The sequence below is a fragment of the Tachyglossus aculeatus genome, chromosome 23, assembly GCF_015852505.1.
Source record: "Tachyglossus aculeatus isolate mTacAcu1 chromosome 23, mTacAcu1.pri, whole genome shotgun sequence".
Lineage (NCBI taxonomy): Eukaryota > Metazoa > Chordata > Mammalia > Monotremata > Tachyglossidae > Tachyglossus > Tachyglossus aculeatus.
Genome location: NC_052088.1, coordinates 8,405,322 through 8,419,814, shown reverse-complemented (window position 1 = coordinate 8,419,814; position 14,493 = coordinate 8,405,322). Strand labels below are relative to the sequence as shown.

Genomic DNA, 14,493 nt, shown 5'->3' with positions numbered 1-14,493 from the left:
AGACGCCCCCCCCAGACCGACACACAATCACCCCCAGAGACCCCCCCCCCCACATACACACAGAGATACAGAATCCCTCCCCCTCACACACAGCGACCCACACCGACACACACACGCCCAGATAGACACACACACACAAACGCAGAAACCCAAAGACCCTCCCCCCCACACACACACACAGACGCCCCCCACACACACAGCGACCCACAGACATACACATGCTCAGACACAGACGCGCTTAGAGCGGTGCTTGCACATAGTAAGCGCTTAATAAGTACTATCATTATTACTATTATTATTATTATTATCATTACATACACAGCGACCCATAGAGACCCCCACACAGACCCCCACACCCACACTTCGACCCACACCCCCAACACACAGCAACCCACACACTCACACACAGACACATACAGCAACCCACACATTCCCACACAGAACCAAACACACACAACCCACACAAACACACAGACATACACAGAGACCCCCCCCGACAGCGACCCACAGACATACACAGACCCCCAACACACAGCGACCCACAAACATCCACACACACACAGACACCCCCCCACACACACAGCAACCCACACATTCAGACACACACAGACCCCCCTCCCACAGGCCCACAAACACACACAGCAACCCACACAGACAGAAGGCCCCCCAACACACAGCGACCCAGGCACACACACACACACACACACACACACACAGCAACCCACACATTCACACGCGCAGACCCCCCCCACACACAGACCGAGACACACATAGCATCCCACACAAACACACGCATACCCACCCAGACATACACACAGACCCCCCCACACGCCCCCACACAGAGACCCCCCAACACACAGCGACCCACACATACACACACACAGATCCCTACACACAGACCCACAAACACACACAGCAACCCACACAGACAGAAGCCCCCCAACATACAGAGACCCAGACACACACACACACACACACAGCAACCCACACATTCACACACACACAGACCCCCCCCCACACAGACCGAGACACACACAGCAACCCACAAACACACGCATACCCACACAGACATACACACAGAGACCCCCCACACACACACAGACCCCCCAACACACTGCGACCCACACATACACACACACGCACAGACCCCCACACAGACACACACACACACACAGCAACCCACACAGATCCACAAACACACACAGCAACCCACGCAGACCCACACATACACACAGAGACCCACACACACACAGACCCCCAACACACAGCGACCCAGACACAGCGACTCACACAGACACACACACACAAACAGACGCACACACAGATACACACACACACACACACAGACAGACAGGCAGGCACGCATGCGCACAGAGAGCCGGGCGACCCCTGCGGGAGCGGCGCGCGCGTCCCCCGCCCCTCCCCCCTCGCCCGGGCCGGGGGGAGAAGGGGAAGCGGCCCCGACACCTCCCATTGGCTGCGGCCCGCCCGGCCGGTCAGGCCCGGACCAATGGGAAGCCGCGGTGGGGGAAAAGGGGCGGGGCCTCGGGGCTGCCCGAAGGCGAGGCGATTGTTTACAAACTCGCCGGCGCGCGTGCGCGAGCGCGCGCTCCCCCCCCACCCCCCGCCGTCACGTGCGCCCCGCCGCGGCCCGGGCCGAGCGGCTCGGCGCCCCGCGGGGTCCCGCCGCCCCCGCAACGCACCAAGCCCGCGGCCGCCCGCGGAGCGGCTCCCCCGCGGGGCCGGGCGGGCGGAGGGACTTGCCTTGCGCTTCTCAGTCCGCGGGGCAGAGTCAGACATTGGCGGCGAGCGGTGGGGGGGGCGACGGCTGCGGGTCCGGGGCGGGGGAGCCGGCGGCGGCTCCGCTCCCAACTCCGCGAAAGGACCAAGTGAAACCTGCGCCGCGGCCCCGCCGCCCAATCCCCGCACGCCCCGCCCCTGCCCCGGGACACGCCCCCTGTCGGACACGCCCCCTTCCCCTCGGCGCGTCCAATCCCCGCACGCCCTGCCGCAGGCCACGCCCCCTGCGGGCCACGCCCTCTCCTCACCAGGGAGTCCGATCGCACGTCCTGCCCCTGACCACGCCCCCTTCACCCCGGGGCGCCCAATCACCGCACGCCCTGCCCCTTCCCCGTGCCGCGCCCCTGTTGGCCACGCCCCCTCCCTCGGGCGGGAACGCCGGCCAATCAACGTCCGCCCCTGTGACCACGCCCCCCCACTGGCGGGAACGTCGGCCAATCACCGCCCGCCCCTTCCTCCGAGGACACGCCCCCTCTCGCCCTATTGGCCCCGCCCACCCCGGCCGGTCGAATGGGCGAGTCCCGACAGGTAGAGGGGCGGGGCGGGGCAGAGCGGGGGAAGTGAGGCGGGGTGCGCGCATGCGCGCTCGTGCTCGTGTGCCGCGTTTTGGCGCGAACACGAGCGCCTCCTCCCGGCGTGAGCATGCGCGCCAGCGGCCGAGCACGCGCTGGCTGAGGTGATTCTGTCACGCGAGGCCTGAGGGAAAAGCCTTCCACACTTCCAATGATTATTATTATTAATAATATATTATATATAACAATAATTATTAATAATATACCCTGTTATATTATTCATCATATATCATATAATGATGTTATTAATATTATATGGTATATTAATCATACATCACTATCCATATTATAATATGTTATAATATGGTATAACATTGTTATACTACATTGTGATCTATTATATCACATATATCATATTATATATTATATTATATATTATATTATTATATGTTATATATTATATACTACATTATTATATAATATTATTACATTACATTATATTACATTATATTATATTATATTATATATCATATTATATTATACATTATATTTTATATTATATTACATCTATTATATTATATCTATTATGTTACACATTATATTATATGTATTATTATCATATAATGATAATAATAGCAATAATGGCATTCGTTGAGCGCTTACACTGTACTAAGCGCTGAGGTGGAGACCAGCAAATCAAGTTGGTTACCATCCCTGTCATCCATCCATTCATTCATTCAATCGTATTTATTGAGCGCTTACTGTGTGCAGAGCACTGTACTAAGCGCTTGGGAAATACAAGTTGGACCCATGTGGGACTTCATTCATTCATTCAATCGTATTTATTGAGCGCTTCCTGTGTGCAGAGCACTGTGCTAAGCGCTTGGGAAGTGCAAGTTGGGTACAGTGCTCTGCACATTGTAAGCGCTCAATAAATATAATCGAGTGAACAACAAGTCATTAAATAAAGTAAACATAAGGAATATATATATATTTTTGTCAGTTTCATTTGCTTATTCATCTATTGATTTATTTCTATTAATGTCTGTCTCCCCCACCTAATAAATAAATAATAATATATCTTTTTGTCGGTTTCATTTATCTTCTAGACCGTGAACCCACTCTTCTAGACTGTGAGCCCACTGTTGGGTAGGGACCATCTCTATATGTTGCCAACTTGTACTTCCCAAGCGCTTAGTACAGTGCTCTGCACACAGTAAGCGCTCAATAAATACGATGAATGAATGAATGAATGAACCTGATTACCTTGTATTTACCCCGGCGCTTGGTACAGTGTTTGGCACATAATAAGTGGTTAACAAATACCACAGTTATCATTATGAGAATTATTATTAGAAATCCTGCCTCCTACTATCATTCATTCATCCAATCGTATTTATTGAGCGCTTACTGTGTGCAGAGCACTGGACTAAGCGCTTGGGAAGTACAAATCGGCAACATCTAGAGATGGTCCCTACCCAACAACGGGCTTACGACTGACGAGGATGGTGATGGGGATGAGGTAAAGAAGAGTTTGGATAGGGTGATGATGAGGTAAAGAAGAGTTTGGATAGTAAGGAGGTTAAGAACTGCTGTTGAACCTTGAAGCCAAATGGTTAGGAGTTCATTAATTCAATCGTATTTATTGAGCGCTTACTGTGTGCAGAGCACTGTACTAAGCGCTTGGGAAGTACAAGTTGGCAACATATAGCGACGGTCCCTACCCAACAGCGGGAGACCAGTAAGGTGACATGCAGTAATCCAGGCGGTGTAGTGGCCCTGAGGTAACCCTTCTAGACTGTGAGCCCGCTGATGGGTAGGGACCGTCTCTATACGTTGCCAACTTGTACTTCCCAAGTGCTCTGCACACAGTAAGCGCTCAATAAATACGATTGAATGAATGAATGAATCATTCATTCCCTACCCAACAGTGGGCTCACAGTCTAGAAGGGGGAGACAGAGAACAAAACAAAACATATTAACAAAATAAAATAAATAGAATAAATATGTACAAATAAAATAAATAGAGTAATAAATACGTACAAACATCTACACATATATAGAGGGGAGGGGAAGGAGGTAAGGCGGGGGGGATGGGGAGAGGGAGGGGGAGAGGTTGGACTGGCAGGAATTATAATAATAATTCTTATAGTAATAATTGTGGTATTTGTTAACCACTTACTATGTGCCAAACACTGTACCAAGCGCCGGGGAAGTCCAAGTTGGCAACATCTAGAGACGGTCCCTACCCAACAGTGGGCTCACAGTCTAGAAGGGGGAGACAGAGAACAAAACAAAACATATTAACAAAATAAAATAAATAGAATAAATATGTACAAATAAAATAGAGTAATAAATACGTACAAACATATATGCATATATACAGGTGCTGTGGGGAGGGGAAGGAGGTAAGGCGGGGAGGATGGGGAGTGGGAGGGGGAGAGGTTGGACCGGCAGGAATTATAATAATAATTCTTATAGTAATAATTGTGGTATTTGTTAACCACTTACTATGTGCCAAACACTGTACCAAACGCCGGGGAAGTACAAGTTGGCAATATATAGAGACGGTCCCTACCCAACAGTGGGCTCACAGTCTAGAAGGGGGAGACAGAGAACAAAACAAAACATATTAACAAAATAAAATAAATAGAATAAATATGTACAAATAAAATAGAGTAATAAATACGTACAAACATATATGCATATATACAGGTGCTGTGGGGAGGGGAAGGAGATAAGGTGGGGGGGATGGGGAGAGAGAGGGGGAGAGGTTGGACTGGCAAGAATGATAATAATAATTCTTATAATAATAATTGCGGTATTTGTTAACCACTTACTATGTGCTAAACACTGTACCAAGCGCCGGGGTAGATACAAGGTAATCAGGTTGGACACAGTCCCTGTCCCACGTGGCGCTCACAGTCTTAAACCCCATTTTATAGATGAGAAAACTGAGGCCCAGAGAAGTGACGTGATTTGCCCGAGGTCACAGAGCAGACGAGTGAAGGATTCGGGATTAGAACCCAGGTCCTTCTGACTCGGAAGCCCGGGCTTTATCCACTAGGCCACGCCGCTTCCCAGGAAATATTGTGGAAGGAAAACCCAGAGAGATGGAGAGGCAAGCTGAACGCGAGAAGCCAAAAATGAAAGCAGGGTCTCAGGCTTTTGGGGAGGGGAGAGGATGGTGTGTTGTTGAACGTGATGGAAAGTCAGGAGGAGGAGGAGCAGCTGCAGGAGAAAAGGCGACGAGTTCAGTTTCAGCCACATCGAATTTGAGGCGCCGGGAAGATTTCGGTGTGGAAATGTCCTAGAGAGAAGAAGTAGCGTGACTGAGTGAAAAAGGGAGCCAACTTAGGAGTAAGAAGACCTGAGTTCTAATCCCACTCCTCCACGAGCCTGCAGGGTGACCTTGAGTAAGTCACTTGACTTGTCTGTGCCCCAGTTAAATCATCAGCAAAATGGGAATGCATTGCCCCTTCTCCCTCCTACTTGGACATGGCTCAGTGGAAAGAGCCCGGGCTTTGGAGTCAGAGGTCATGGGTTCAAATCCCGCCTCTGCCACTTGTCAGCTGTGTGACTTTGGGCGAGTCACTTCACTCCTCTGGGCCTCAGTTCCCTCATCTGTAAAATGGGGATGAAGACTGTGAGCCCCCTGTGGGACAACCTGATCACCCTGTAACCCCCCCAGTGCTTAGGACAGTGCTTTGCACATAGTAAGCACTTAATAAATGCCATCATTATTATTATTACTATTATTATTATTATTGTTATTATTATTATTATTATTATTATTATTAATGTGGGACGGGGACTATGTCCTGTTTGGATTTTTTTGTGTCTACTCCTGCTCTTAGAATAGTGTTTGGGCACATAGTAAGCTCTTAACAAGGATCATCATTATGTGAGAGAGGAGCCCCCCGTGGGACAACCTCATCACCTTGTAACCTCCCCTGTGCTTAGAACAGTGCTTTGTACATAGTAAGCGCTTAATAAATGTCATTATTATTATTATTAGTAGTAGTAGTAGTAGTAGTAGTAGTAGTAGTTGCAAATACAAAATAAATAATGATGGTACTTGTTAAGTGCTTACTATGTACCAAGCCTCGTGCTAAGCGCTGGAGTTGATAAAGCAAATCAGGTTGGACACAGTCCCTGTCCCACACAGGGCTCACACTCTCAATCCCCATCATTATTATCATTATTATTATTACTGTTTCTACCGGACTTAATTTGGGTTTTTCTCTTTGACTATTTAAAAATGTAGGGGGAAGAATAGAGCAAACTACGTTATACGTGAAGACCTGGAAGTTGTAAATGCTTTTATTTTTTCCAAACATTTTCACATTAATTACCTCGTTTAAAAATGATGATAATAATGGTATTTGTTAAGCGCTTACTATGTGCAAAGCACTGTTCTAAGTGCTGGGGGGAAGCAAGGTGATCAGGTCATAATAATAATGATGATGGCATTTGTTAAGCGCTTACTATGAGCAAAGCACTGTTCTAAGCGCTGGGGGGGGAAACAAGGTGATCAGGTCATAATAATAATAATAATGATGGCATTTGTTAAGCGCTTACTATGTGCAAAGCACTGTTCTAAGCGCTGAGGGGGAACAAGGTGATCAGGTCATAATAATAATGATGATGGCATTTGTTAAGCGCTTACTATGTGCAAAGCACTGTTGGGGAAACAAGGTGATCAGGTCATAATAATAATAATAATGATGGCATTTGTTAAGCGCTTACTATGTGCAAAGCACTGTTCTAAGCACTGTGGGGGATACAAGGTGATCAAGTTGTCCCACGTGGGGCTCGCAGTCTTCATCCCCGTTTTACAGATGAGGTAACTGAGGCTCAGAGAAGTTAAGTGACTTATCCAAGGTCACACAGCAGACATGTGGCAGAGGTAGGATTAGAACCCGTGACCTTCTGACTCCCAAGCGCATACTCTATCCACTAGGCCATGAGCTCTCTGAAAGAGTGTAGGGTGTAGGGTAAAAATAATAATAATAATCATGGTATTTGTTATGCACTTACTATGTGCCAGCCACTGTACTAAGCACTGGGGTGGCTACAAACAAATACAGTTATGAGTAAAAACAGAGTCCGAGAGGGGCTATAAGTTCCTTGAGGGGCTGGGGTTTGTTTCTGTTTTAAATGTATTTGTTAAGCGCTTACTATGCGCTGGGGTAGATACAAGCTAATGTTATTCTTCCTCTTCTATCAGGGGTCACGGGAAAACATTTTTCTTTACAAAAATGTGTGCTTCCAGAGTGTTTGATCTTAACAAACAAGGCCGTGAGTTTGGGGTCATGTCTACCGACCGTACTACATCTTCCCAAGCATTCAGTATTGCGCTCTGCAAAAAATGAGCGCTCTCTAAATTCCACTAATCCATGAGGAGGGGTGAGCAGCAATAGCAAAGGCAGCCAAGAGGTGAAGACGGAGATCTCAAAATAATAATAATGGCATTTGTTAAGCGCTTACTGTGTGCGAAGCACTGTTCTAAGCGCTGGGGGGGATACAGGGTGATCAGGTTGTCCCACGGGGGGCTCACAGTCTTAATCAATCAATCAATCAATCGTATTTATTGAGCGCTTACTATGTGCAGAGCACTGTACTAAGCGCTTGGGAAGTACAAATTGGCAACACATAGAGACAGTCCCTACCCAACAGTGGGCTCACAGTCTAAAAGGGGGAGACAGAGAACAGAACCAAACATACCAACAAAATAAAATAAATAGGATAGAAATGTACAAGTAAAATAAATAAATAAATAAATAAATAGAGTAATAAATATGTACAACCATAATCCCCATTTGACCTATGAGGGAACTGAGGCACGGAGAAGTGATTCGCCCGAAGCCACACGGCTGACAAGTGGAGGAGGCAGGATTAGAACCCACGACCTCTGACTCCCAGAAGACTTGGTCACAAGGAAATAAGTCACCTTGTCCCCTCCTACCTCACCTCGCTACTTTTCTACGACAATCCAGCGATATTCTTCGCTCCTCTACTGCCAACCTTCTCACTGCACCTCGAATTCGTCTTCTATGGCCCACGTCCTGCCTCTGGCCTGTAATGTCCTCCCTCTTTATATATAATGATGGCATTTATTAAGCACTTACTATGTGCAAAGCACTCAAACAATCCCTCCCCACGCTTTCAAAGCCTTATTGAAGGCACACCTCCTCCGAGAGGCCGTCCCTGACTAAACCCTCATCCAATCCCACAGCACTTGTGTACCTAATTTATTGATTTATATTAATGTCTGCCCCTCTAGACAGTAAGCTCATTGTGGGCTGGGAATATGTCCGTTATATTGTTGTGTTGTACTCGCCCAAGTGTTTAGTAATGATAATAATAATGATGGTGCCCATTGAGCGCTTACTATGTGACAGGCACTGTTCTAAGCGCTGGGGTAGATACAAGGTAATCGGGTTAGACACAGTTCTGGGGTAGATAATCGGGACAGCCCCTGTCCCACATAGGGCTCACAGGCTGCACCCCCATTTTACAGACGAGGGAACTGAGGCCCAGATTATATTGTTGTGTTGTACTCGCCCCAGTGTTTAGTAATGATAATAATAATGATGGTACCCATTGAGCGCTTACTATGTGCCAGGCACTGTTCTAAGCGCTGGGGTAGATACAAGGTAATCGGGTTAGACACAGTTCTGGGGTAGATAATCGGGACAGCCCCTGTCCCACAAATGGCTCACAGGCTTCACCCCCATTTTACAGACGAGGGAACTGAGGCCCAGATTATATTGTTGTGTTGTACTCGCCCAAGTGTTTAGTAATGATAATAATAATGATGGTACCCATTGAGCGCTTACTACGTGCCATTCACTGTTCTAAGCGCTGGGGTAGATACAAGGTAATCGGGTTAGACACAGTTCTGGGGTAGATAATCGGGACAGCCCCTGTCCCACATAGGGCTCACAGGCTTCACCCCCATTTTACAGACGAGGGAACTGAGGCCCAGATTATACTGTTGTGTTGTTCTCGCCCAAGTGTTTAGTAATGATAATAATAATGATGGTACCCATTGAGCGCTTACTACGTGCCATTCACTGTTCTAAGCGCTGGGGTAGATACAAGGTAATCGGGTTAGACACAGTTCTGGGGTAGATAATCGGGACAGCCCCTGTCCCACATAGGGCTCACAGGCTTCACCCCCATTTTACAGACGAGGGAACTGAGGCCCAGAGAAGCGAAGTGACTTGTCCAAGGTCTCTGCATGCAGCAAGTGCTCGATAAATACCACGGATTGGAGAGCTTGATGAGCCCCGTCTCAGAAGAGGAAAGGGGGTGGCAAACAGATGGTCACAAGTCAAAAAGAGAGTCGGTGGAGAGGAAGTGAAGGGAATAAGGGGGGGAGGTCTATATAATTAAAGACACACAAATACCCCACACTTCTTTTTCAGCTCTCCACCTGCTCTCTTCCTTATACTGAACCGCACCCTCACCCTTTCACTCAGTCATATTTATTGAGCGCTTCCTGTGTGCACTGTCCTAAGCAGTTGGGAGAGTATGAAAGAATAATAAACAGATACATTCCCTGCCTGCAGAATCAGCCACAATTTCATCCCCAACATAGTCCCCCCCGCCGGCCCACCACCTTTTTTTCTTTTAATGGCATTTGTTAAGCACTTCCTAAGAGTCAGGCACTGTGCTTTAGAACAGGTAAGTACAGTGTCATCAGGCTGGATGCAGTCCCTGTCCCACCTGGGGCTCGCAGTCTTAATCCCCATTTTACAGACGAGGTAACTGAGGCACAGAGAAGTTAAGTCACTTGCCCTAGGGCACGCGCCGGACAAGCAGCGGAGCAGGGATTAGAACCCGGGTCCTTCTGACACCCAGGCCTGTGCTCTATCCACTAGCCCACACTGCTTCACACCGTCATTCATTCAATCGTATTTACTGAGCGCTTACTGTGCAGAGCACTGGACTAAGCGCTTGGGAAGTATAGTCGGCAACATATAGAGGCAGTCCCTACCCAACAGCGGGCTCACAGTCTAGAAGGGGGAGACAGGCAACAAAATAAAACATATTAACAAAATAAAATAAATAGAATAAATACGTACAAGTAAAATCAATAAATAAATAGAGTAATAAATCTGTACAAACATATATACAGGTGCCGTGGGGAGGGGAAGGAGGTAAGGCAGGGGGGATGGAGAGGGAAAGGAGGGGGCTCAGTCTGGGCCTGGTCTCTCTTTCAGACATAGTCACCTCTTCATAGACAACTAGCCTCCATTCCACAGCAACCCAAAACGTTTTATTTGCTGTCCGAGCCAGCTTTCCTTCCCCACATTGATTGATTGATTGATTGAATGGCATTTATTAAGCGCTTACTATGTGCAAAGCACTGTTCTAAGCGCTGGGGAGGTTACAAGGAGATCAGGTTGTCCCACGGAGGGCTCACAGTCTTAATCCCCATTTTACAGATGAGGGAAATGAGGCACAGAGAAGTGAAGTGACTTGCCCAAAGTCATATAGCTGACAATTCATTCATTCGTTCATTCATTCAATCGTATTTACTGAGCGCTTACTGTGTGCAAAGCACTGTTCTAAGCACTGGGGAGATTACAAGGAGATCAGGTTGTCCCACGGAGGGCTCACAGTCTTAATCCCCATTTTACAGATGAGGGAAATGAGACACAGAGAAGTGAAGTGACTTGCCCAAAGTCACATAGCTGACAATTCATTCATTCATTCATTCATTCATTCAATCGTATTTACTGAGTGCTTACTGTGTGCAAAGCACTGTTCTAAGCGCTGGGGAGGTTACAAGGAGATCAGGTTGTCCCACGGAGGGCTCACAGTCTTAATCCCCGTTTTACAGAGGAGGGAACTGAGGCACAGAGAAGTGAAGTGACTTGCCCAAAGTCACATAGCTGACAATTCATTCATTCATTCATTCATTCATTCATTCATTCATTCAATCGTATTTATTGAGCGCTTACTATGTGCAAAGCACTGTTCTAAGCGCTGGGGAGGTTACAAGGAGATCGGGTTGTCCCACGGAGGGCTCACAGTCTTAATCCCCGTTTTACAGATGAGGGAAATGAGGCACAGAGAAGTGAAGTGACTTGCCCAAAGTCACATAGCTGACAATTCATTCATTCATTCATTCAATCGTATTTATTGAGCGCTTACTGTGTGCAGAGCACTGGACTAAGCGCTTGGGAAGTACAAGTTGGGAGCAATTGGCAGAGCTGGGATTCGAACCCATGAGCCCTGACTCCGAAGCCCGTGCTCTTTCCACTGAGCCACGCTGCTTCTCTGCCCTGCCCTCTTGTCTGCAGCTCTTTCTTCATCTCTCCGCCCCATAAACTCCCTCCTCCAACTGCAGTGACTTCTTTTTAACCTACCCAGCCTTAGCCAATGGTCTAGTGGCTAGAGCATAGGCCTGGGAATCAGAAGGTCATGGGTTCTAATTCCCGCTTCGCCGCTCATTCATTCAATCGCATTTACTGAGCGCTTACTGGGAGCCGAGCACTGTACTAAGCGCTTGGAGAGCAGAATTCGCCAACAGAGGCAATCCCTACCCAACAACGGGGTCACAGTCACCTGCTGTGTGGCCTTGGGTAAGTCACTTCATTTCTCTGGGCCTCAGTTACCTCATCTGGAAAATAGGGATAAAGAGTGTGAGCCCCACATGGGACCAGAGACTGTGTCCATTCTAGACTCTGAGCCCATTGTGGGCAGGGATTGTCTCTATTTGTTGCTGAATTGTACTGCCCAAGCGCTTAGTATAGTGTTCTGCACACAGTAAGCGTTCAATAAATACGATTGAACCTGATTACCTTGTATCTTCCCCAGTGCTTCGTACAGTGCCTGGCACATAGTAAGCACTTAACAAATACCATTATTATTATTATCCCTTCCCAGCCAAGACTCCAAAATCAACAGGGACAGGACTAGGCAGAAGAGGAAGTCAATCAATCGTTTAACCAATCAATGGTATTTATTGAGCACTTACTGTGTGCAGAGAACTGTACTAAGCGCTTGGGAGAGCAAAACTGAATTGACAGACATGATTCCTGCCCTTAAGGAGCTTACAATCTAGTTGGGGGAGGCAGACTTTAAAAATAAATCACAGATAGGGGAAGTGAGGTGGGGATAGGTTCTAATTTCAGCTCTGCCACCTGTCTGCTGGGTGACCTTGGGCAAGTTGCTTCAGTTCTCTGTCTCTCATTTACCTCATCTGTAAAATGGGGATTGAGACTGTGAGCCCCATGTGGGACGGAGATTGTGTCCAACCCAATTGTCTTGTAATCACCCCAGTGCTTAGAACAGTGTCTGGCACATAGTAAGTGCTTAACAAATACCATTATTATTATTATTTTATTATTATTACCCTGTTTCCCACTAGTCTCTGATGGCAGAGACAGGTATCCAGGAATGTTGGGATAAAGGGGCCCAGGGAGAGTAGCCAGAATGGGAGATTTTAAGAACTGCAGGGCCAAGGGGAGGGAGGAAAGGAAGGACGACTAAGAAAGAAAAAGTGGTCTTCACTGGGTGACAGGTTAGTCTGACAGAATTATACCCAAGGGGTGCAGAAAGCAAGGAAAAGACGCCTCTTCGACACTCCATTTCCACTCTCCCATCACGTTTTTGTCCCTTTCTCCAATACCTGTCCCTTCTCAGCTCCTATATAATTATCTGTACCTTCTTCTCCCTCAACCAAGCAGTCACCCATAGACTAAACCTGCCTTCTTCTTCCTAAGCATCAGGACACGTGCGACTTATTTCTTATTTCCCTCCTTCAACACCCTAGCACCTCCTCCTGTTTCTGGGTGGAAACCTGAATGAGGGAGGGGAGAAGGCGACCTCCACCTCCTGACCAACTTGGTGAGATTAGGAAGGGCAAATCTCAACACCTCCCGGTTTCATCTTCCAATTTCCACTCGGCACTTTTGCATTTATCTGTCTCCTTCAGAGCGGCCCTCTTTGATTTATTCATTTTCCTCGACTCCGATCACCGGCTGTTTCCGCTCCTGCTCCCCGGACTGGTGAAATAATCTGTGCGTGTCTGTTTATAATAACAGTAGTAATGGTATTTGTTCAGCGCTTACATTGTGCCCTGTTCTCTCCTGTTGGAGTGTAAGCTCCTTGAGGACTTTCCCTATTGCTGTTCCAAGTGCTCGGCACACCGTGAGGGTTGATTTTCTGTTTGATTGCTTCTGACACGCAAATCCTTACCGTGGCTTTCTGTGGCTGTATGTGGATGTGTTGACTCATTCAACTGTATTTACTGAGTGCGTACTGTGGGCAAAGCACTGTACTAAGCACTTAGGAGAGTACAACAACAAATGGAAACATTCCCTGACCACAGTGAGCTCTTGACCTCTCTCCCATGTCCCGCCTCTGGCCTGGAATGCCCTCCCTCCTCATATCCGTCCAAAACTTGGAGGCTGCAAATGAAACCAGGCGGTGGCCACCCTGAGACCGGGGCGCCGGGGCAGGGGAAGGGGGCTGGAGGCTCCCTCTGAGTGCGGGTTCGCAGCTGGCTTTTATGTGGGGAGGCCCGAAAGGACCAGGAGGCTGGGGGTGGGTGTGGGGGTTGTGGTAGGGGTCTGCCAATGGAGAGACCCCAGGGTGGGACTCCAGGCTCCGAATTCAGCTCGTGTCCCTGGCCCCTCTGGGCTCCCCCAAGCTCCCCCGAACCCCAAACCCTCGTGTCCCCCGGGGACCATCTAGGCTGTTAGCCCGTTGCTGGGTAGGGACCATCTCTATATGTTGCCGACTTGTACTTCCCAAGTGCTTAGTACAGTGCTGTGCACACAGTAAGCGCTCAATAAATACGACTGAATGAATGAATGAATTTGAAGGTTTAGTAGCGCGAGGATCCGGGGGAGACCAAGGACACGAGCACCTTGGGATGCAGGACCCGGGGGACGCCAGGCTCCGGGATGTGGCGGGCCAGGGACACCAGATTCGGGGGCGTGAGGAGCCAGTCAGTCAGTCAATGGTATTTATTGAGAACTTACCGTGTGCAGAGCACTGTACTAAGCGCTTGGGAGAATGCAACAATAGAACAGGCACGTTTCGTGCCCTCAATGAGCTTACAGTCTTGACGGAGGGTCTCGGGACAGGAGGATCAGAGGGTGGGGTGGGAAGGAGGCCCCGGAGCGTAGGGAGAGTGGATCTCGGCAGGCCTGGGGGC

At 48.3% G+C, this 14,493-nt stretch overlaps 2 protein-coding genes across 2 annotated transcripts in view; one reads left to right on the top strand and one right to left on the bottom strand.

Annotated features, from left to right (window-relative positions):
- Positions 1–1,840, bottom strand: part of BCL2L11 (BCL2 like 11) — an 80,482-nt gene extending 78,642 nt beyond the window's left edge. The window contains 1 exon segment of the mRNA XM_038765716.1: positions 1,765–1,840. The gene's annotated coding sequence lies outside the window, so the exon portion shown is untranslated.
- Positions 1,511–2,332, top strand: LOC119944557 (vegetative cell wall protein gp1-like). Its single transcript, XM_038765553.1, has one exon. The coding sequence runs from the start codon at positions 1,511–1,513 to the stop codon at positions 2,330–2,332; it is 822 nt and encodes a 273-aa protein (XP_038621481.1).
- The last annotated feature ends 12,161 nt before the right edge of the window (positions 2,333–14,493 follow it).

Excerpts from the sequence above, each read along its gene's own strand:
- LOC119944557 (XM_038765553.1), top strand. The coding sequence starts at position 1,511 with ATGGGAAGCCGCGGTGGGGGAAAAGGGGCGGGGCCTCGGGGCTGCCCG.